The following is a 26159-nucleotide window of genomic DNA, read 5'->3' as shown; positions in this document are numbered from 1 at the left end:
ATTCATAAATTAGGGTGGGCTGTATAAATCTAAGACCTTATATGAGTTTTTCATGCACTCATGCTCGTCCCCCCCCCCTCCAACATATTCAGGGTGTCCTAAAACAACTTCAACAACGGTTGGATGCTGATAGATATATATATATATATATATAAAACAATAAACTTTTCCTCATACTCATAACCTCGAAAGTGCTTAGTTTCTGATCTATGAGCGCTGAAAATCTAACCTGTATGTACAGTCACGGACACGTCTGGGTTGTAACAATCCCATTAACTTTCAATGCAATCATTACAACCCAGAAGTGTCCATGACTGTACGTATACAACCCAACTCACCAAACGATCGCTCTGACGTAACTTCCAGGGACGCGTAACAAGATTGCCACTTGAATTCAAAACAACAAACTTAGGAGTCTTATCTGGCAAAATACAAAAGAATAATTATACTTGCGATGTTGTAAGCATAGGTGCGCGGAGAATAATTTATTTGGGGGTCCCTTAAGAGAAGTTTCAGTTACCTACCTGGACATGGCTAGCCTATAGTCGTAACTTCATGTTATTTTCACAGAAACTATTAAGTATACATGAAATTTTAACAATATAGAATGAGCATTTGTTATCACATTAGCACAGGTTTTACTATCACCGTGTCGATATTTTAAGTAATGAAAGTAAACAATTGAAAATGATAAATACAAGGCTATATCTCTACGGGTACTATCAGCTGAATCACTCTGACGAAGTACATCTGTAGGTTCAGTTTTACCATGTTTTCTAATGCACATTAGCCTACTTCATAAAATATATTGCTGTACCTGGTCACTCGATAGTTAATGTCATGTGTTACATATCATTTTAAACCGTAGCATTCAGATGTAAGCAAAAATCTGAAAATTGATACACTTGTCATTGAATGAGAAGTGAGAGAGCATTCATGAAAGTATTTGAACATGGAAGTTTTATTGGAAATATTATAAGGTTGCATTAACAGACAAGTCGGTCCTCGGGAAAATAATATTTACGGTCCGATATGTGAAGGGGCTCTGCGATTTATCAAGACAAAAATAATTTATTTACTACGTGATTACTGTCTACTATAGTAAAGGAATATCACATTGTTTTGTGGAGAGGGAGAGACTCAGAGAGAGAGAGAGAGAGAGAGAGAGAGAGAGAGAGAGAGCTGGTCATCTCAAATGAAACGAAATTCCTTATTTTTTACCACTGATATTATTTTCATTATTTTAATGATAGTTCAACATATTTTCTTTATTTTTTAGAAGACGTTTGGGGTAGCCAGGTACCTTTGGCACCTCCGTGTGCACACCTGCCTGTAAGAAGTATCTATAGCATTTACAAACCGGCCAAGATATAGAATTACCAACAGATACGGACTGAAATTCAAGACGCTTCATTCTAAAATGTCCCCATCGTGATTCGAGTGTCGTGCAGTACCAATAATCGTGAATCGCGAGATACACTTACGACATGTTGATGAAATCGACGAACTGAGAAATGCAAACATAGTGTGTTCGCCACCTTGTTTTGTTTCACACGCAGACTGCAAACCCCTTACTAAAAATAATGAATGGTAAAATCTCTTGCAATGAAATGAAAAATATCGTTTAAACATTAATTAATTCGCAGATTAAAACTAATACATAATAACTGAAATCAATCCGATCTGTATAAGGGTGTCACTACTTGACGTGTGCTTTCCGAGCGCCCAATACAGCTCAGCGTTTGACATAAGTATGAATAATGTCTTATTAGCAAAATTTAAAAAAAGCAAGAACCCGGGTATAAATCAAATTATTAGTTCATTCTGCATAATATTTACCTAAGCTAGAGAAGGACATTTTGGCAAAATATCACCGAAATGTAATAAATAAATAAATAAATAAATAAATAAAATTGTATGTATTACGTTATGAAGCACAAAGTTCTAAAATTGTGTCCCTATTCTGTGTTAGTTAACCACAAGAAAAATCACATGATTACGTAACTGATAGGGAAAATGTATCTGTAAGAAGATTTTTTGCCTCCCTGATGGCATAGTGGTAAAGTCGTCGCCTTGTGATCAAGCGGTCTCGGGTTCAATAACCGGTGGAGGCAGATAGTGATTCGGACCCCACTTATACTGTAGGTCCAGTCCCGATTAGCCTATCTGTGCATAAAGTGGACTTACAACAACAACTCATTTAAGAAGATTCCTAATACAATAGCTAACTCATCAAGTCATTACTAATTCTGCAGCTATTTTTCAAACCTACGGAGCTGTTTTATCAAAATCTATTTTTGTGATTGCTTCTTATTAGTAGAATGAATATAAAATTATTATATCTATTTTGGATACGATATCGAAATTAGAAATTACAGGTATATAAAATCGTGATGATGAAAGGGACGTATCAAATTACCTCTGTCTTAGTATTTCAATATAGACCTAACTAAACAACTTTGTGAGTTGCAGGAGGAAGCAATGCGAAGAAGAGGTTTTTATTTGTTTAACAGATCACCTTAATCATACCCAGGCCGGAAGCCCGGAGTTGACAACATCAAGCAACTCCACTCCACCCCTTCTACACTCAGTTTCAGTTACAACTTTTTGGCCAAGTTATGGCAGACAGTTAATTATATTTCTATATTTTTGCCACATTTCAAGAATCTATTTCTTTTCATTATGTGGCACATTTTCAAAGCAATTTGATGCATCATCCCTGTGAAAGTCAGAAGCTGCAGCCCTCAGGCCCATAATCTTGTTCTAATCTTGATCATATTCTGCACAATTTTGCTCCTCTCATAAAGCCTCCTAAGCCTACTGGCTGCTTAAGCATACAAGTGGGCATTAGATCACATTTTTTGTTTCAAAAGATTTGGAAATTCCTTTCGCTTTCCAATGATAAAATTAAGGAAGTTGAAAGAAAAGCTTAAATTAATCCCATTCAACTTATTATTTACTCTGACTTTTGTAAACCTATTCACGAAATCAGTGTTTCGGCAAAGCTTTTTATTGAATGATAATATGTGAACTTGTCTGTAATATAGATAATATTCACAAGTAAAATATACATGAAGTGAACACCATAATAAACTTATTTATTAGACCTTTCGCATTCTCCCAAGAGTATATATTTATTGAATTTGATTGGGTTGGCACAGCAATTTTTGGGTAGGCAATTGTCCATCCGTGCCCACCCCTGTCGCCGTCCCTGTTGGGGAGGCACAATAGTTGTAAGAGAGAGAGAATGCATTGGCGTCTCGTGAAATTGTTTGAGCCCTATTAAACCAATATTGATTTCAGCCTGCAAAAAAATTGAATTCAATAATTTTCTTGTTTGCTTTGCTCGCAATATATCATTGTTCTCTGTAATGCATTGTAAATTACCAGACAGAGAAATAAGACTTGTCTTAATTGATTTTGTTTTAAATGCACGAACAATTGTTTCGAGGAAAGGGAGCGTGCAGACAATTTATGTAATTTTTGCTGTTGGTTTATTGTGAGATGGATGAATTGGTTGCCTAATGGATTTAAATAATATAAGTTGTATATAATATGTATTAAATAAACTTTGAATATGCACACAATTTAGTGTCCACATCGCTCCATGTTGCATATATCGTCGGTGAAGGGGCGAAGTGGCGTAACTCGAAAAATTGCGTTTTTGATTTATGACTACCTCCTCTGTTACCTGTCAAAATTTCGTGGCTGAATTCCCACTGGTTCCGGAGATTTAAGCACCCTGCAATTGGCGTATCTTGAAATTTTCTGCATAAAGATATCTGCGAAGTTTCTTCAGTGGCTGCTAAGAAATGAAGGCGCGTACTGGCGTAAGCTTATATCGGGAAACAAGATATACGATTTACGAAATATTATATAAATTTATATAAGATTTATGAAACAAAGGTGAATCATACGTTAGTCTATGCACAAAAAAGTTAGTTCCAGGGAGAAATCTGAAAGAAAAATGTGATGGAAAATGTGGAAAGTTTGGTAAAGAATGCTTTAAAATCACAGATGCGGAAAGACATTAATTTTTTAAGGACTTTTATGCAAGTGACGACCTTCAGCTTCAACGAGAATTCGTCAACACATATGTAAAGGTTTCAGACGGTAAACACAAACTACGCAAAATGAAGAATCTCGAAGATTAAAAACAAATCATTACTTTTTACCATAGAAGGAAAGAGAAGTAGTATCAGTGAGTAAAACCATGTTTCTAAACACATTTTTATATCAGAGAAAACAATGCGAACTGCTCTAGCCAAAAGAAGATGTCATTGAGAAAGAGAGAAGAGGAGGAAAACTTCAGAGCCTACTGGAAAGGGACAAAATAATAGAGAATATGATGTAAAACTCATAAAGAGATTCCCAAGAGTCGATTGATTGATTGATTGATTGATTTAGTTTATTTTACTTCGCGTTTTGTGCCTCTTGGCTAATTTGCGAAGATGGGGATGAGTGATGAAATTGATGAATGGACATTCACAAATAACCAAGCCCGAGCGGAATTCGAACCCGGTACCCTTGGCGTCGCAGCGCGATGTGCTAACCACTTTTTTTATTATTGTTTTTTAAAGGAAAGCCCCTATGCGGAAGCTTACCCCATCACACTTCATTCACTCATATTATTTCATTCATATTTCAATTTCAGGACTTTTCAGGACAGACAATCACAAACATTCATGTCCGAGCCAGGATTCGAACCCGGGACCCCCGGCGTCGTAACGCGATGTGCTAACCACTCCGCCACGGGGGCCGACCACTCGACCACAGGGTCCGGCCCCAAGAGTAGAATCTCACTACTGCAGTAAAGATACAAAAAGACAATATCTTCATTCGGATCTGCCTAAAAGCAAAATGTATAGAATGTTTATTTAGGATCATAAAGAGAACATCACCCCTTTACCAACTTATCAGACATACAGAAAGATATTCAAAAGCATGAACCTTTCTTTTCATTGACCAAAAAAGGATACGTGCGGTCTGTGTAGCAACTTTCTGGAAGGAGATGAGTCGAAGAAGAGCGAACTAGGTGATAAGTATTAAAAACATATCGCCGAGATAGTTACTGTAAGAAAGAAGAAAATGGAAGCTAAAGACACATCGGACTTTCAATGCAAGACTGTTGCTGCAGTGTTTCAGTTGCAGCAAGTCATTTATCTTCCCATTTCAAATGAAATAAAGTTATTTTATAAAAGACGATTATGAACATACAATTTTACACTCTATGATCTGAAGACAAGGGAATGTCATTGTTTTGTTTGGCACGAAGGAGTGACCTACAGAGGTGCATGCGAAAATCTTCACTTGTCTAAACAAGTTTCTTCATCAATTGGATGTAAAACAGGTTGAAGAAATTTACTTGTTCGCTGAAGGTTGTACAGGGAAAAATAAAAACTCAATAGTTGCAGCCATGATGCTCTACACTGTTACTATGGCTCAGCATATCAGTGTCATCAATTTAAATTTCTTTGAATCGTACCACGGACAGAATGAAGGAACTAAAATCAACTGGAAATGTATTAATTCCAGCTCAGATGCTACCAATTTTTAGACTTGCACGATCTGATAAACCATACACTGAGCATTCCCTTCAAATGCATGAATTTCTTAGATTTCCGAGATGTCGCATCAAATCTGAGGATCCTATCTGTAAGGAAGGATGATAATGGTGAAGGAATTGACTGAACAGGCATACGATAACTAATGGTGATCAAGGATCAACCAGATAAAATTTATTTCAAGGACAGCCATTTAAATGGGTTTATTGAAGTATCTCGCTGCAAAGGAAAGTTATATTCACCAAAACTCCAAAGTGTCTTCACTCACATCCACCAAGGATTTCACTACAGATGTATGCAGATTTGGTGTCTTTATGTGAAGGAGATACACCTGTAGTGAGAGAACCTGAGTTTGTGTATTTCTACAAAAATCTTCCACACTGAATATCATTAAAAAAATATTAAAAATATTCTATTGTACGAGCCTTCAAAGTCCCATAGTTATTCTTAGTTACAAGTACAACCAGAATTCATATTTTCTTTGTACTGAAGTGTTACTATATCTTGAATTGCATTAAAGATAAACCATTATTAAGTTTCTGTATTTTATTAACTTCTTTTAACTAATATTTTCAACAGCAATGGATAAATAGAAATGAATGTATGGATCACTTTTAAATAAAGGTATGAAATCAATACAACTATTATTAAATACTTTATATTAACGGGAAAATTAATAATTGTATCTCTACATACCAAAAAGATCATTTTAAAAAAAATGTAAGGAGGGCGTAACTTTAATCACAATCTTTGAAATGAAAAGGCGAAGGGGTGTAAGTGATTCAAGCACATTCCGAAATTTTTCTTCCAGCAGAAATGAAAACATGTTCAAAATTTAACTTTTTCCCCAGATGTAACAACAATCATAAACTTATTGTACAAAATTTGCAATTGATATAATAAATATCAAATGAGCACGACGGTATTATGTTGAACGAGAAACTTTAAATCTCTCTCTTAAAAAATCGTAAAAATCAAGATACGTCACTTCATCCCTTCACCGACGATATGTGAAACACATATCGTGCACTAAAGTTATACATGTTAATATAAAAAATAATTATATTTGGAATGCATTTGTCAATGTGAAATTGAAAGTGTTGAAAAATAATTCAATCGTTTGTTCGAACACAAATGCTTTAGCGCCAACTTCTACCCCCTTCTTGCATAATTTACGAGGGTAATAATGTATTTGTTACTACTACTACTACTACTACTACTACTACTACTACTACTACTAATAATAATAATAATAATAATAATAATGTTGGTGCCGGGTTCGAATTCCGGCTTGGGCATGGATGTTTGTGAGTGTGTGTCCATTCATCAATTTCATCAAATCATCACTCATCCCCATTTTGGCAAATTAGCCAAAAGTAACACAATAAGCAAAGTAAAATATGGCAAAATCAATAATAATAACATTATTAACATTATTATTATTAACATTATTATTATTAACATTATTATTATTAGCATTATTACTATTATTAATATGGCATATTTATCCTGGCACTTGCCACCCCAAACAAAAATTCGTGGTTGCGCCTCTGTTTCAATGGGTTTCTTCCTGAGATCGATCCACGTTCAAGTGTTTCATATGTTTTTGAATTGAGATATCTAATATTCGTAATGATTCCAACGAGTTTATTTTTTCCAAAAACAATTACATTGTCAATAATGAAAAATATAACCAGCTAGATATTCTGGCGCCTTACCCACGGTTACCCTCCCCCAAGCACCGACATTTTGCATAATATGTGATTTTTTGTCAATTTTAGACATCGTGGGGACGGGATCGTCCCGTCGAACTCATACTCCTTTGATAACAATGAGATATCAATATTATTCATCGTGCAAGAAATTCCGGATCTCGGTATTTAAAACTTCAAACCGGGTTGTCCCTGTAGTACTTTGTGAGTGACATATAAATTATTTTTTTTCATATTTTCACACATAAACGTTGTGTTTTCTTCGCAGCAAACAAAAGAAATATATTGTCGCAACACAGTCTGTAAGTTAATGATATGAATACACGTTTATTATTTTCAAGCCCCTAGCGAGGGATAGGAAAGGGGGACTAGGGAGCCATCCACAGAAGGCGCTTCTTGAATTTTTTTCCCCTCAAAGTAGTAGCAATACGGCGTTTTAAATGATGTTCTACAGACATAACTGAAATCAGTGGCGCAACGACAGAGGGCAGGGGCATTGCCCCCAACCTTGGACGAAAATCCATTCTGGGGGAAAGGGGGGGGTCAAACATTGAAGTAAAAGAAAAGCAAGACTGGCAGACTCTAAGAGTAACAGGACAAAAGGATACTCAATATGGAATATGTTTTCACGTATTTCTTGCATTTTTTCTTCTAGACGGCCAAGGCACCTGCAGCGGGGGAGAAAAGGGTAACTACGCCACTTTATTTCAAATTTTATACAAATAAAAATACATTTCGTATTTTTCTTGCTCGCAATACTTAATTTTCTTACAGTCTCATCAAGTTCAGAGCCGTATGTAGCTAGAGCGGCGGCGGGAGTCAGCCCTAGGAGCCGAACGATCCAAATGAAAGAAAAATATGTAAAAGAGAATCTATATTATTTTCAGTTTTCACAATTTTCGTTCTAAAAATTTTCTTGCTCACTTCGCTCGCCATAAGAATTATATTCGTTATGCATTCTCTGTCGTTCAAAAATTCAGTTTGTGTGCTTGTTTTTCATTATTAGCTAATGAAAATGAAAGTGTTGAAAAAATATTTCAAATAGTTTGATCCAACACTATTGCTTGGGCGCCGACTTCTAACCCCCCTTATTGCGTGAATAATAATGTTTGGTACTACTTCTATTATTAATAATAAAAATAGTAATACTAATTACAATCGTGTTGTTATTATTATTGATTCGTTCATCCTAGTGGTTGCCCCCAAACAAAAATTCGTGGTTGCGCCTCTGACTGAAATATTCTTAAATATGCTAAAACTTTTGTTAAAATCAGAAATGCAAAATACGAATCTTTAAATATAACCCATATTATTTTTAATGAGCTTCTATTTCTTTCCTTACTCGAAAATTTGTAGGATGTTAGCATTCGAGCTCATATTGGGAAAGGGGGGACACAGTGAAGCACTTGATCTACCTGAGATGTCTGGGAACACCTAATATCATTTGAATAGGGAAATTGTTGCATGAAAACATGGACAAGGTGTGTCTTGAAAGATATCAGACTTAGCGGTCTCTGATATTTGCGTTTTTGTTTTTAAGTCCACTTTATGCACAGATAGGCTAATCGGGACTTGACCGACAGTTTTAAGTGGGATCCGAAGTTTTGGTTGCCTCCGCCGACTACCGAACTCGGAACCCCTTCATTACAAGGCCACGCCATTACCACTACGCCATCGGGTTGACCCTAGTCTCTGATATACACATCGTGAAAAAATACAAAAAGACACTGAACTGTTCCTAAAATAAGTATTAAAGTTTATGGAAATGAAGCAAGTCGAATCCAGTTTCTATTTAAATAGAGGACTCAAGTCTGAACTTAGCAACAACGCCACGGTATTTTCAATTCAATTTAAATTTTATGATTTGTAAAACAACGACAACAATAATGATAATAATAATAAAATGTCACGGTAATTTTTTATGATATGAAATATTACCCTGCCCCAAGTGCTCGAAGTGAAAATCCTTGCCCAGTTTGGGAAAAGATATGGGGATGCTTGTAGTTGTATGGATCAATTTTGAGAAAATGCGGTAGGCGAAGGAATGCCTATGCAAATTATCCTTGTCGTGGATGCTTTGTTAGAATTTTCTTAACTGGGGGATATCATTACTGTGGCATAAGAAGAAAATATCGAGGACGTATGCGACTAAATTGCAATTTCCTCTACAGTTGTCATAAAACGAGAGCTCTCCTCCCTAACATCTTACATTTAGCCAACAGTACTCGTGGCGACGCTTCAGATGATTCTTTTTCAGGTGACTGTTGCTAGTTAAGGGGATCAACGTTAAGCGATTATAAACTTCCCTCTGCTACAGTTTTTCCATTTGCTGCGCCGCGTTTTTGTGAGGGACGGTCGGTTGACTAGTTAGCGACTGTACGAGACACTAAGCAAATTCAGGGCCTCCCCGGTGGTAACGTTGTCGCCTCGTAATCAAGTCCGGGTTCGATATCCGGTGAAGGCACATGGCACAGTGGTTCGGATCCCACATTAAACTGTAGCTCCAGTCCAGATTAGCCTTTCTGTTCATAAAGTGGACTTAAAACAAATCAATCAATCAAACTAAGCAAATTCATCTACCAGTGACTTTCGGTATAGTGTAATGTGCAATGATAAATAGGAGAACGATAAAACTGCCGGAGAATGGGCAAGAGTGTACGAATGATCTCAACAGCTGGACGAAGAACGCTAGTTCCTCACGAATAAACAGCGTGGACACATTTGTCCGACTGGGACATGCAAGGTGCTCTTTATGTAAATTTTTGGGGAAAGGGTCATGATTTATGCCAAGTTTTCCTGCACATTGATGAAGGGTGCCGTATAATGACATTTGTATAAATAAGACGTTGATGTTGTCTGCAAATGTTATCCTTCACCATAATTTCCCCACATGGTCAATTTGACAGCAATAACTCTCCGAAAGGGTTTTGCTTCATGTTCTTACACTCCGGGCTTAGCTCTTAGTGAATATCAGATTTATTTGAGCCACTTAAAGATAATATGAGAGAGAAGAAATTTTAGACAGATGAAACACTGACAAAAAAAAAATCAAGATATCCTGTGGTGGCTATGACAGCAGTCTTTTTTCTTCAACGCCAAATAACTCACGGAACTGACACATTGATAGCAGTTATGCTTGCATGCTCAGGGAAATTCCTTTAAAAACTCACGTAGTTTTGTCCTTGTAGGAGTTGTAGTCTTGGTCGGTCAACCCTGAATGACCCTTGCAAATGTGCTGTTTGAGAAAATATCAAACTAATTCCGTCTGTATTTTTACGTCGCTTTTCTGCTAATTTAGCTAATCGCGACGACAAGGATAAAATTGTGAAATAGATGGAAAGACAAAAACACATTATGCCTTGACAGAGATTCGAATCCAGGAATTCTGGCGCTACACTTACTTCTCTGCCACAGAAGACGACCTAACTATTTACATTTTTCAAATTATTTAGAGAATATTTTCGTTCACTGTAAATTAATGGAAAGACCAAAAATCATCAAATGAAATAGGTCTACAAGTTAGATAAAACTAAATTAATGCTTACTGGAAGAAAGCAATGTTTCCTTTCTTTTCCTGATGCCTCAGACCTCCCCGATGGCGCAGTGGTAGTGTCGTCGCCTTGTATTCAAGGGGTGCTGGGTTCGATACCCGGTGGAGGCACATAGTAGTTCGGATCCTACTTTAAACTGTAGGTCCAGTCCCGATTAGCCTTACTGTGCATAAAGTGGACTTAAAAAACTGTTTTTTTGACTTTATGGGTGTGAGTGATCGGAGTTTATGGGTCCAGGACGGGATCGATACGGTTTATAAAACTATCCCGATCTTCAGGACAGAAAATTTCACGTATTTCCCGACTAGTTCAGAAACTTTTATGGATGGGTAATGTTCAGAATTTCCTAACACTCCTGAAATTATTGAGTTCCATGCACATTTTGTCCCCAAAGAAATTATTTTCGGTATTTTGATGCCATTTCTAGAAGATTTCCCTTCCCATAATTAAGTATATCCAGAATTCTTATTTCGCGATCATTTTAAATTCCTGACCTATCGGAAATCCCGAAAGTAAGGAAATCATTTCCCGAAGTTTCCCGGGACAGGACTTCTGGATCCCGCAAACTGAAGTCTGCTTTCCGTAGCGACTGGTAGTATGTCAGAGGTCCCAGGTTCGAATCCTAGTCATTGTGTTTGTTAAATCACTATGTTCCTGACGTGAAATAACCAGAATACGTAAACTTTAATAAACAAATATCGTATCCGATGCAGAGGCGGGCTGATTAACATCTGTGCATAAATTGGACTTGAATCTAGGGATGTACAATATCGGAATTTTGATATCGAGATATATCGTCAAGAAAATATCGTCGCAGACGATACGATATTATTTCCGTATCGTGATATGGGTGATATATCGTCTCGCTCTCTACAATATATATCGCAAAAATATTGTGACGATATATCGTCTAGTTAATATCGCCAGGACGATAGTTCCTCAATATCGCGATATATCGCCGATCAGTACTTGAATCAGTTGAAATGTCGGTTCTGCCAACCGAAGGCTTCGTGTTTTGATGACGTTGCTTTGATCTCAATATGTGTTCCTTGCACCCCTAGGACGCGTGGTTTTACCACAGAGAGCAATGTAATATAAACGGACTCTTTTGAACGTTCGTACCGCCGAAAGGACCCACCGAAGAGAAAAATTGACACTTGCATTAAAATAAAAAAATCATTATAACCTGCCTGCTTTACCCACTGGATCATTCACTGTGCCTTCACTTCCTTCTTCTTCCTCCATGATATGTGGCGCCGTTCTTTCCCTTCAACATGTTTACAGTTAATCGGATATCATGAGTAAGCAGTTGCAGTGGAAGGAATCTTCCAAAGCGATAAAAAAACAAAACATATTTGTTTCCCCGCCATAATGACTTCACAGTTGCCTTCTCCTTAGATATAACACTGACATAGTGTTGATTGAGTTGGTGTTTTAAGTCCACTTTATGCAAAGTAAAGCAAATTTGGACTGGACCTACAGTTTAAAGTAGGATCCGAACCACTATGTGCCTCCACCGGGTATCGAACCCAGCACCCCTTGAATACAAGGCGACGACGCTACCACTGCGCCATCGGGGAGGCCTGAGGCATAAGGAAAAAAAACGAAACATTGCTTTCTTCCAGTAAGCATTAATTTAGTTTTATCCTACTTGTAGCTTCCTTGACTGAAATATTGATTTTACCCATGTGTTATGTCGCCCCTCCTTCCTTCGAAAATTTTTAAGCCCCCCTGTACTTTTTGAGGACATCATACACTTCCTCAACATAAGATAACAACATTGTGAGGGCGCTAATCACTTGTGCACCAGAAGTAATAAGCCTTGTGAGGACATCATACACTTATTCAACAGAATATAGTAACCTTGTGGGTACACTACTCACTTGTGCACCAGAAGTAATAAGCCTTGTGAGGACATCATACACTTCATCAACAGAATATAGTAGCCTTGTAGGGACACTACTCACTTTGCATCAGAAGTAATAAACCTTGTGGGGACATCATACACTTCTTCAACAGAATATGGTAACATTGTGGGGACACTACTCACTTTGCATCAGAAGTAATAAACCTTGTGGGGACATCATACACTTCTTCCTCAGAAGATAGTAACCTTGTGGGGACACTACTCACTTTGCATCAGAAGTAATAAGCCTTGTGAGGACATCATACACTTCTTCAACAGAAGATAGTAACCTTGTGGGGACACTACTCACTTTGCATCAGAAGTAATAAGCCTTGTGAGGACATCATACACTTCTTCAACAGAATATGGTAACATTGTGGGGACACTACTCACTTTGCATCAGAAGTAATAAGCCTTGTGAGGACATCATACACTTCTTCAACAGAGGATAACAACCTTGTGGGGACACTACCCACTTTGCATCACAAGTAATAAACCTTGTGAGGACGTCATACACTTCTTCAACAGAGGATAACAACCTTGTGGGGACACTACCCACTTTGCATCAGAAGTAATAGACCTTGTGGGAACGTCAAACACTTCTTCAACAGAAGATATCATCCTTGTGGGGACACTACTCGCTTTGGATCGGCAGTAATATACCTTGTGAGCACATAATACACTTCAACAACAAAAAGGTAAGCTTGTGGAGCGAAAAGTTTCTTAAACGTATATCGAATTTCTATCGCGAATTGAAGCCATGACTTCCTTATTTCAAAGCATCCGAGCACATAAAGTAAATTGATTGAATTTGTGAGATGTAAATAATGCATAAAAGAATAATATATTATCATAAATTAGAAATGTACATAAATCAATAATAATAATAACAGTTACTGTTAGTATTTTCATGGCGTGTAAAGTTACATTTTAGCTTACTTGAAAAATATATTGACTTTGTCCATGATACACCCCTCCCGCTTCCGCTTGGAACATTTCTACCCTTGAGCGCACTATATATTTCTTCAATGGAAGATAACAACGTTGTAGGGACACTACTCGATTTTCCATCAGAAGTTATATCCCTTGTAAAAGCACTTTTTAAATTATTAACTAATTTAATTTAGTAACACCGTTGAGCCTTGTTTCATGCCTTGGTCAGCATTGTAATGTTTAATTAAATTTAGATAAAAATTAACATTTAACTTAAAGCAAAGCATGATTCGAAATGTATATAAATTAAACACAAATAGTTTGTGAGAACAATGAAAGATACTTTGCATATATATATCACATTTTGCATCGTATCTTTCTGGCTTTTTGGGTTAATCGTGACGATTAGATAAAATTGATGAAGGGACACTGGAAGAAAATAATCGAACTCGGAACTTTATTGAATCAATTTCAAGTCCTATATCCCTCTGCAAGATTTCCACATCATATCACATGGTGGTGGTATTATTATTATTATTATTATTATTATTATTATTATTATTATTATTATTATTATTATTATTATCATCATTATTATTTGTAATACGCTTGCTATGTAGCTTTTTACTTTTTGTCTTGATGTTAAAACACAGAAGTTTGCATTTCTTCCCAAAATAGCACAACACTCGTTAGTATACTTATTTTTCTAACTTTATTTGTCAGTCATTTAATTACATCCACCGTCAGATGTCTCCTATTTCATGTAACATCTGTTTCTCTTTTCCAGTGATTTATTCTCTGCAGGACAAGTATTTACGATTTTGTTTATGAAAAATATCATAAACGACAAAAACTGCAAAAATCGACAGAGACTAAAAGTATTTCCTCTCTTTTATTGTCAAGTACCAACAGGGTAGCATTTTCAAACTTATTTACACATCGGTCCCCACAGCGTCTGTACAGAATCAATCGTGTGTATGGAGTGTAAGTGCAAATTTTCATGAATCTAATGGACCTTGTGGGGACCCGAGGCCACCTGATTTCACAGGCCTTGTGGGTACTGGTGTCCCCACAAGGATAGGAAACGTTTTTCTTGTATAATTTGCTCACAATGTAGGTTACTTCTAATTTTCGGGAGTTTATAGTTTTACTGTGTTATTTGTCACATAATTTCAACAAACACATCACACTACGACTGTGATTTCCCCCGGTCCCCACAGTGTATGTGCACTAACAGAGTCCCCACAAGGTAGCATATGCACGTATGTGTGTGTGTGTGTGTGTGTGTGTGTGTGTGTGTGTAAAGCGACGCGCAATAAAATACGTATAAATCCCATAAAACAGACGTATTTTTTTCAATTTTCTTATTTTATATATCTTTTCTGACACTTTTTACGCTAATCGTGGCAACGTGGGTGATGAATGATGATTAGAAGAAATTGATGAGAGGACACTCATGCCCAGGCCAGGGGTTGAACCTCAAACCTCTTTGGCTGTGAAATCATAAGTTGACTACTTAACTCACTTTAATATTATTAAATAAGGCTTAAAAGTTTGCTTATCACGTGAGGTAAACACGGCAACATGATATAGTGAGATTTAACATTTTCAAGTAAAATATCGCGAGAACAATTGTTAAAACTTCAATAAGTGATTGTTTCATTCGTTCGCACCTAGTCTCTATACCCAGCAACAAGCAATTAAATTTTGTAATTCCTTCTTACAGCTTAAATTTTCCTAACACCATCCTCAAGTTTTTCACAGCGATTCATGGTCGTCGCGGTCCTAAATTTACCTTTCCTTGATAAGAACAACTTTACGCGCAAATGGAACATTAAGGATAAACCCTTACCACAAATCGAGCAGCAATGCCCAACAGGTTGAACGGACGAGTAGCAAGCTGGTTCTTCACATCTCTCTTTTTCATATTTGCACACTTGCACTTTCAATTCCTTCGGGTTCGTAGCGCAGATACATCCAGTGACGTCATCACACCCTGACTCCTTGACTGTTACCGTATTTTCCTGTCCTCGAAACTGGTTTCTACCAGGATCTGTAAACAGGAATTCGGTCCAGGATTGTTCTGTCAGTCCCTGGAAAAAAAAAAAAAAAAACAATGTTTGGAAAGTTACATTTTAAACTCAGTTACAGTTAGAAATACTTGCTCAAAAATTAACTGAGTTACAGTTACTCATTTTACAAAGTAAGTCAGTTAGGTTACTTGTACTTGAAAATTATCTGTAAGTTACTTTTATAGTTACTTTCTGCTGGAAATTTTCTTGCAAAAATCTTTTCACCTTAGCATCCAGAGTAACAAAGTTGGAAACAGGGTTGACAAATTCAGGTCTTCTCACAGGTTACATATTTTCAATTTAACAATTTAATTGTTGTAAACAGGCCCGTAGCCAGACAGGGGCCAGGGGAGCTCAGCCCCCCCCCCCCTGACACTGCCGCCAGCCCCTTGACATTAGGTAAAACTCTTTTTGTATTCTAATTTCTTTGAGGTGAAGAGTGAAAATGTAGACAGCATATATTATTTTGTTCACAAGTTCACAAGGATAATTTCACAGAACATGAACAGCACCTACTACATTTGTTCATCTTGTTTGTGAGCGGATATCTAAGTAAAGGCAAGTGTTTAGAAGATTCTGCAGACTTTAGAAAGTACTTTCATAGGGGAGCTTCTTTATCTGTACCTTCCCTGCCCCTGTTGCAACCTCTCGTTTCACAAATATCTGGGACTGTAACGTCATCATCCACATTCCTTCCACAGCTGCGTCAAATGACAACAGATACAAAGTTTTGGGAACGAAGAGAAGTTTTATTGCTTCGGCCGGGGCACGGTAGGCACTATGATTGAAGTGAATATTGTACATTTTTACTTGTATGATATAAATACCTGTATCATCGAAAATAGTATGGAGTATGTAGTAAGGGATGGTGTCAGTAGCAGCCTATTTACACTTCAATATATGTTTTAGAAGATATAGAAAAAACTGTAGTATTTGAATGATATTTCTAAATTTTATGTTTTATAATAACATAATGCCCTCCCCCCCCCCAACAACATCTTCATTTAATACTATTAAACTTTTGAAAAATGGACTTGAGTTTACAACGCCCCCGATAACCTGTGACCCCCCCTCCTCCCCCGGAGATCAATTCTAGCCACGGGCCTGGTTGTAAAGTAATGGTAAAATAAACTTTTGATAATGTCACTTTAAGTGCTAAAAGTAACTCGGTTACAGTTACAGCTACTCATAGGTAGGGTGACCAGACGTCCTCTTTTATCCGGACATTTCCTACTTTTTAGGCGTCTGTCCGGCGTCCGGGCGGATTTTTTAGAAATCGGAAAATGTCCTCCTTTTTTTAGAAAGAGTATAGCATCGACCGTAGCAAATGTTCTGCATAGAGAATGCTTCCACACATAATGATATTCATATCACTTGGGGCGCGTTAAATATGAGAGCAATGGTCACCTAGCATCTGGGAGCTGAACATGATCACTTTCCTGACTGAGTCATTAGTGGGGCTGTGCGGGATCCAGAAAAGTCGGTTAAAAAAATTCCCGTCCCGATCCCGACTTCAGGAAATGATTTCCAGACATTTCGAGATCCCGAGCAGTTCGAAACTTCCAAATGGTCGTTTTAAAAAGTAGTTAATTCTTGATGTTTTCTGCATTATAAGTGTCTTGACACTTCTCTGAAATTGTAAGCTTTTATTTCAGAAATCGAAAGAAAGGGAAATGACGTCAAATTCGCGATTTTTTATCATTACCCGTTCCTGAAAATTTCTCGGGAAATTGGGGATTTTACTCGTCCGGAACGTCGGGATTTAAATAAATTCCCCGTCCCGAGCAAAAAATATTCTGTCCCGCACACCCCTAGTCATTAGTATGTACGTATTATTGTAACTCGTTGCTTCGCAATCTGAGACTTGTGAAACACATGTAATTTGAGCAGTTCCTTTTTGTTTGACTGATATGGTTTATTTTAATTCCCTTTTCTGCCACTTTTGCTAATCGCGAAGATGAGAATAAGCGATGATATGATGATTTTGATGAAGGGACACTCACAAAGAACACCCATGCCCAGGCTGGAATTCGAACCCGGGACCTCTGGAGTTGTGGCGCGGTGAGTAGTTGGTATCTGCGCCAAGGCCAATTAGTGCACAGGTGTTAATTAATTTGCACGTAATTAAGAACTAATTTGCATAATATGAATAAATTTGCATATCATTATAATACTTTACATTTATGTATATTATTTATTTATAATTTTTTATGAATATATAATTATTTATTTTATGAAAAATATGTATATAGAAGGTAATTAGAGGTACTAAATGCTATGCATATGGTTTTATATTCATTACTGCAAAGTATGTAATGTATGAAACTATAATAATTAATGTTTATAGTATTGAAAATAAGAGTTTACGGTTTATGAACCGCTATGAAGGGTGTTAATGGTACGAAAGAAGACGGTCCCGGTACTCGAACCCGTGATATGCAACGGTAATAATTATAGTTCACTAAGGTATAATAATAAATGGCATGTAAGACATTGAGCGGAGACGAACTATGTATAACGTGTGAGCTGAGTCTGATGCCAGACAGAAGACTGTGAACTCCGCGCAGGTAGAGGAGAAAGGAATTTGGGGGAAGTGCGGTCAAGGTCAAATGACGTCAGAACGTCAGGACAACGAAAGAACGCGAGAACCTGATTCACCAATCAGAGAACGCGTCGGTAGATTTTCAGAACCGGTTTTTCCAAGGTTAACCAGTGCGCAATAACAGGGGAAAGGTATGCAATACTGTAGGGCAGGGGAGGGATTCAACCAGACAACAAAGGATGTCTGGGAATGCGCAGCAAGGGTCAAATTTTTTGAAGCTATGCGTCGCTTGTAGAACCGGTTTCCGTCGCCAATTAATATTCCGCTCAGGGTTGCCCCAAGGCACACGACGCTTTAGCGCGGTTTTAGGCTAGAACGCTTGCATGTCAGAACAGGTTTCTGTCTAAGTAAGCCAAGGTTACCGAGAACACAAGAAAAAAAGGATTTTTGGATACCCAATTAGATTGGAGCGAGAACTTTAATTTGAACAAGGAGAACGAAGCGTAAGGGTTTTAATCTGTACTATGAAAAAGGGAGAGCTATCAGGGACGGGGCCTACAGTTTTCACCATTTTGCTTTTATCACGGGGTAACGAACCTAGGACCCTTTGATTATTGATTTAGGTAGTAAATTTATGTTACTGTGTGCTATTTAACATAATATTAAGTTTATTTTTTACCAAACTTTGACTTTATGATAAACATTTTCCCAGCTTATCCTTATTTTTATTCAAATAACACAATTTAAACGATTCTAGGAAGAGTTTTTATTATATTTTCAACACACAAACTGCGTTTTTCAATTTTTAATTGTTTATTTTTCAAGTTTTGGGTGTGTTTTGTCAACTTTTAACTTATTATTTTACCAAAATAACACAATTCAATTTGTTCAGGAAATATTTTTAGTTACATTCTCGACACACAAAGTGCGCTTAGTCAACTTCTATCTGTTTATTTCACAAGTTTAGGCTTATTATTACCAAAATAATACAATTCAATCTGTTCAGGAAAGACTTTTAGTTACATTTTCGACACACAAAGTGTGTGTTCTCAACTTCTATCTGTTTATTTCACAAGTCTAGGCTTATTATTACCAAAATAACACAATTCAATCTGTTCAGGAAAGACTTTTAGTTACATTTTCGACACACAAAGTGTGTGTTCTCAACATCTATCTGTTTATTTCACAAGTCTAGGCTTATTATTACCAAAATAACACAATTCAATCTGTTCAGGAAAGACTTTTAGTTACATTTTCGACACACAAAGTGTGTGTTCTCAACTTCTATTTGTTTATTTCACAAGTCTAGGCTTATTATTACCAGAATAACACAATTCAATCTGTTCAGGAAAGACTTTTAGTTACATTTTCGACACACAAAGTGTGTGTTCTCAACTTCTATCTGTTTATTTCACAAGTCTAGGCTTATTATTACCAAAATAACACAATTCAATCTGTTCAGGAAAGACTTTTAGTTACATTTTCGACACACAAAGTGTGTGTTCTCAACTTCTATCTGTTTATTTCACAAGTCTAGGCTTATTATTACCAAAATAACACAATTTAATCTGTTCAGGAAAGACTTTTAGTTACATTGTCGACACACAAAGTGTGTGTTCTCAACTTCTATCTGTTTATTTCACAAGTCTAGGCTTATTATTACCAAAATAACACAATTCAATCTGTTCAGGAAAGACTTTTAGTTACATTTTCGACACACAAAGTGTGCGTTCTTAACTTCTATCTGTTTATTTCACAAGTCTAGGCTTATTATTACCAAAATAACACAATTCTATCTGTTTAGGAAAGACTTTTAGTTATATTTTCGACACACAAAGTGTGAGTTTTCAATTTTTATCTGTTTATTTCACAAGTTTAGCCTAATATTTACTCAAATAACACGATTTGAACGTGTTTTTTATTACATTTTGGACACACGCACACACACACACAGTGAGAGAGAGAGAGAGAGAGAGAGAGAGAAAGAGATTTTTTCCAAGTTTACAGGATTATTCTCTAGTTTACTCAAATAACACAATTTAATCCAGTCAGGAAGGATTTGTTATTATATTTTGGATGCACAAAGAAATGTTTTCAACTTTTTTACTGATATTTTGCAGAGTATGTATTAATTTTTATTTATTTTGTTTTGTATCCGACATTTACAAATTTTTAACTTAGAGTTTAGTATTTAATTAAATCTTTTCAAAAACACTAAAGAAAAAGTACGTTTAGCTAAAATGTAAGCCACAGAATATATTATTATTATTATTATTAGGGTTTACTGATTTCCACTATGCTATTTTTGGTTCTGTATTTCTATATGTATTTATTTAGGTCAGGTTACGCCTGCTACGTAGGAAAGTTTGTTTATTTTAGAGTTTGCTGAGTATTTTGTTACTTTTATACTAGGTAAAGTTTCCTAAATATATCAGGTAGGGCTCCATCCATATACTTTTGTTTTTGCTATTTTGGAGATAATGCGATCAGCACCACTCTCCATTTGATTTTTATCTTATGTACCCAATATTATTTTAAGGCTTAGTGAATTCTAGAGCCTATTTATGCAGGAGAGAGGGCTTGAAAATTTTGATCTCAGATAACCCAACTATTATTTTAAAGGATATTTTATACTTATTATGTGCCACTAGAATATCAAAGCTTGCTTAATTTTTATGTCTGTAACGCTGTTATTGTATTTCTAGCTAAGGCTTACTGGATAAAGTACACGAAATTTTTATCATTTCGACTATTTGCCTTTATACGAGGCCAAATGTTTAGTGTAACGAAAATTATTGTGTGTCTATAAAGACTGAAATTCCTTTACCGATGGGTCCATAACTGGACGCTTACCAACATTGTTTCTTTTTTTTTTTAAATATAACCATTTATCAATATATTGACAATTCACAGGACAAGACGAAGTTCACAGACGAATTACTATATGGACCATATGTTCACTTGCTAAACGTTTTTTTCTATGCTAGAAGAATAATTTAGCCTTATAGCCTTTTTCAAGGTATTTTTGAAGTATTACTGGTTTTTTTGGGTGCATCAACATTTGGGTTATTTCTATTTGGTTTATTATACGAGGCTACAATCACTATCTGAACATTGAAATCCTCTGATTGAAACTAAAAGCTTAGGCTGTAACTAGGGACTTAGTATGTATATCGACAATTTATAGGACAACACGAATTTTACAAAGGATTATAGGTGACGTAGGACCACACGCCAGAGGTTTGTTAATCTGCAAGAAGCATTTACAGCTAAAATTACGAGGAAATGAGGTTGATTTTACTGTTTCACAAGAATGCTATTTTTTATACACCCAATATTTGCTTTTTCAAGTAACTACATGTACCAGAAGCATTTACAGGTCAACTCTAACTACACTTCGACTTATTCTATATCAGGTGCTAAATTTATAAAGAACTATAATTGTGTATATTTCTGAGGAAGTACGCAAAAGCAGATTACCCGAATAAAGTATCTGAAAAACAGATTTTTCTATGTAAGTATATTTTTATTGACTTCTTTTTTGCTTCTGAGGCTAATCGCGACGCTAAGGGTAAATAGCGAGGAAATGTAACGGAGGAGAAACAGTCCCAAAAGTTATGGGCTGCATGTAAGTTAATACCACAGAGATATTACAGTAGGTGTAGGTTCTACCACCAGAACTTTTCTATTATAATAATACTGGTTATGCTGTACTGTTAGCTAAAGATGCTGATATTTGAGAAATTTAAAAGCTTATTTGCAAAATTTTAAGATAAATAATAATCTGTTAGACTGTAAACATATTTTATATCCATTCTGCACAAGATCCGATGACAAAATTTAAAAATTGTAATCGCCCAGACAGGGACTCGAACCCTGGACAGATAGGTTAAAAGTCTAACGCTATACCAACTAAGCTATCTGGGCACAAGGTATTCTTTTTTGAAAAGTTAGTTATGTTAAGAAATATATTGAAACACTTGAGAACACTCTTGGTCTGGTTCGACAGAGAAGGAGACAACATTTCCAAATTTTTACAGACTGGGTGTATTTTTCCACTATATGTAATTATAGTTATTATATCTTTTTCTATCAGCTTATTTTGAAATTAATATTATTAGGTATAGTCTTTGATTTATAACTATATTGCTTTTTTTTATCAATTTATCTAAAAGTACATGTAGACAAACACATGTGTACACACTTTTATGTACATAGATATGTCTTTCTTTTTTTTCAATATTTTAGTATGAAGATTGCACTTTAGTTATTCAAGCAAGGGTAGGAAAGGTAGGATTTCTGAGAATTTGTTGCAGGATTTTGCTGTCCAAGTATAGATGAGAACTGAGCTGGGAGACTGTTTTGAACCTTTTCATGAGAGTTTGCATGTGAACTGTATGCAAATTGAGCACTATTGACTGTGCATGCTTCTAAGTTTTGCTGTTATTTCACATCAACTTTGTGAGACTGTAGTCAGTTTTCCCTTTTCAAGTAGTTTTTATTGATTGTATTTGTATATGTTTTGGGGACTTAGCAGTTTTATGTTATGAGGCAGTTTGTTGTAGAATATTTTTACCTGATTGTTTTGAGATATTGAGTGTCTGCTGTTTTACTTGTAATTATTTTCCTTTTTGTGTTGTGTATTTGACTATATTTTGTCCAAGTTCGTAGTATTTAGAATAATTGTTATTGACTTGTAGATGAAGGGAGTAATAATCCTTTGCAAGATGCCCTATACTTGTCTGAACATTATTTTTTAGTGTTCACTTTTGAAGCCTTAGTATTCTGGTAGTAATTAATCTGTAATGTAGGCATTTTCTGATAAATTAGACTCACTTAGTTGTTTCAGCAGAGAGAAGTTGCATGATGGTTTACTGCTGATGATGCTAATTTGCTCTTCTTATGTACTACGTACGATGTAGCTTATTTGAGTAATTGGAATTTTGTACTGAACGTAGGATTGCTTGTCTATCTTATTCCTATGTTGTTGAGTTTGTCCATATATGCCTTGGAAGAATCTAGATATATTGTGTTTGAAGTTTTATGTTTCTCTAAGGTTTCAGCTATGTAGTTTCTAACTGTGCTATGGGTGTGACTATTGATTTCTCTTTCTGGATGCCATGTTGGTTTCTGTTTATATAAAAATATAGGCCTCTATAGTGGAAAAATACACCCAGTCTGTAAAAATTTGGAAATGTTGTCTCCTTCTCTGTCGAACCAGACCAAGAGTGTTCTCAAGTGTTTCAATATATTTCTTAACATAACTAACTTTTCAAAAAAGAATACCTTGTGCCCAGATAGCTTAGTTGGTATAGCGTTAGACTTTTAACCTATCTGTCCAGGGTTCGAGTCCCTGTCTGGGCGATTACAATTTTTAAATTTTGTCATCGGATCTTGTGCAGAATGGATATAAAATATGTTTACAGTCTAACAGATTATTATTTATCTTAAAATTTTGCAAATAAGCTTTTAAATTTCTCAAATATCAGCATCTTTAGCTAACAGTACAGCATAACCAGTATTATTATAATAGAAAAGTTCTGGTGGTAGAACCTACACCTACTGTAATATCTCTGTGGTATTAACTTACATGCAGCCCATAACTTTTGGGACTGTTTCTCCTCCGTTACATTTCCTCGCTATTTACCCTTAGCGTCGCGATTAGCCTCAGAAGCAAAAAAGAAGTCAATAAAAATATACTTACATAGAAAAATCTGTTTTTCAGATACTTTATTCGGGTAATCTGCTTTTGCGTACTTCCTCAGAAATATACACAATTATAGTTCTTTATAAATTTAGCACCTGATATAGAATAAGTCGAAGTGTAGTTAGAGTTGGCCTGTAAATGCTTCTGGTACATGTAGTTACTTGAAAAAGCAAATATTGGGTGTATAAAAAATAGCATTCTTGTGAAACAGTAAAATCAACCTCATTTCCTCGTAATTTTAGCTGTAAATGCTTCTTGCAGATTAACAAACCTCTGGCGTGTGGTCCTACGTCACCTATAATCCTTTGTAAAATTCGTGTTGTCCTATAAATTGTCGATATACATACTAAGTCCCTAGTTACAGCCTAAGCTTTTAGTTTCAATCAGAGGATTTCAGTGTTCAGATAGTGATTGTAGCCTCGTATAATAAACCAAATAGAAATAACCCAAATGTTGATGCACCCAAAAAAAACCAGTAATACTTCAAAAATACCTTGAAAAAGGCTATAAGGCTAAATTATTCTTCTAGCATAGAAAAAAACGTTTAGCAAGTGAACATATGGTCCATATAGTAATTCGTCTGTGAACTTCGTCTTGTCCTGTGAATTGTCAATATATTGATAAATGGTTATATTTAAAAAAAAAAGAAACAATGTTGGTAAGCGTCCAGTTATGGACCCATCGGTAAAGGAATTTCAGTCTTTATAGACACACAATAATTTTCGTTACACTAAACATTTGGCCTCGTATAAAGGCAAATAGTCGAAATGATAAAAATTTCGTGTACTTTATCCAGTAAGCCTTAGCTAGAAATACAATAACAGCGTTACAGACATAAAAATTAAGCAAGCTTTGATATTCTAGTGGCACATAATAAGTATAAAATATCCTTTAAAATAATAGTTGGGTTATCTGAGATCAAAATTTTCAAGCCCTCTCTCCTGCATAAATAGGCTCTAGAATTCACTAAGCCTTAAAATAATATTGGGTACATAAGATAAAAATCAAATGGAGAGTGGTGCTGATCGCATTATCTCCAAAATAGCAAAAACAAAAGTATATGGATGGAGCCCTACCTGATATATTTAGGAAACTTTACCTAGTATAAAAGTAACAAAATACTCAGCAAACTCTAAAATAAACAAACTTTCCTACGTAGCAGGCGTAACCTGACCTAAATAAATACATATAGAAATACAGAACCAAAAATAGCATAGTGGAAATCAGTAAACCCTAATAATAATAATAATAATATATTCTGTGGCTTACATTTTAGCTAAACGTACTTTTTCTTTAGTGTTTTTGAAAAGATTTAATTAAATACTAAACTCTAAGTTAAAAATTTGTAAATGTCGGATACAAAACAAAATAAATAAAAATTAATACATACTCTGCAAAATATCAGTAAAAAAGTTGAAAACATCTCTTTGTGCATCCAAAATATAATAACAAATCCTTCCTGACTGGATTAAATTGTGTTATTTGAGTAAACTAGAGAATAATCCTGTAAACTTGGAAAAAATCTCTTTCTCTCTCTCTCTCTCTCTCTCTCTCACTGTGTGTGTGTGTGTGTGTGTCCAAAATGTAATAAAAAACACGTTCAAATCGTGTTATTTGAGTAAATATTAGGCTAAACTTGTGAAATAAACAGATAAAAATTGAAAACTCACACTTTGTGTGTCGAAAATATAACTAAAAGTCTTTCCTAAACAGATAGAATTGTGTTATTTTGGTAATAATAAGCCTAGACTTGTGAAATAAACAGATAGAAGTTAAGAACGCACACTTTGTGTGTCGAAAATGTAACTAAAAGTCTTTCCTGAACAGATTGAATTGTGTTATTTTGGTAATAATAAGCCTAGACTTGTGAAATAAACAGATAGAAGTTGAGAACACACACTTTGTGTGTCGAAAATGTAACTAAAAGTCTTTCCTGAACAGATTGAATTGTATTATTTTGGTAATAATAAGCCTAAACTTGTGAAATAAACAAACAAATAGAAGTTGACTAAGCGCACTTTGTATATCGAAAATGTAACTAAAAGTCTTTCCTAAACAGATGAAATTGTGTTATTTTGGTAATAATAAGCCTAGACTTGTGAAATAAACAGATAGAAGTTGACTAAGCGCACTTTGTGTGTCGAGAATGTAACTAAAAATATTTCCTGAACA

At 35.6% G+C, this 26159-nt stretch overlaps 1 protein-coding gene across 1 annotated transcript in view; it reads right to left on the bottom strand.

The window, feature by feature from the left end:
• Window positions 1–26159, bottom strand: part of Amnionless (amnion associated transmembrane protein) — a 162200-nt gene that overhangs the window by 65896 nt on the left and 70145 nt on the right. Inside the window, exon 4 of the mRNA XM_083123228.1 lies at window positions 15519–15759. Coding sequence (XP_082979354.1) covers window positions 15519–15759 — 241 coding nt within the window. The remainder of the gene's footprint in view (window positions 1–15518; window positions 15760–26159) is intronic.

Source organism: Lepisma saccharinum, chromosome 5, assembly GCF_977018435.1.
Source record: "Lepisma saccharinum chromosome 5, izLepSacc3.1, whole genome shotgun sequence".
Lineage (NCBI taxonomy): Eukaryota > Metazoa > Arthropoda > Insecta > Zygentoma > Lepismatidae > Lepisma > Lepisma saccharinum.
Note: the sequence above shows the minus strand (reverse complement) of the source record. Positions and strands in the feature narration are given on the sequence as shown.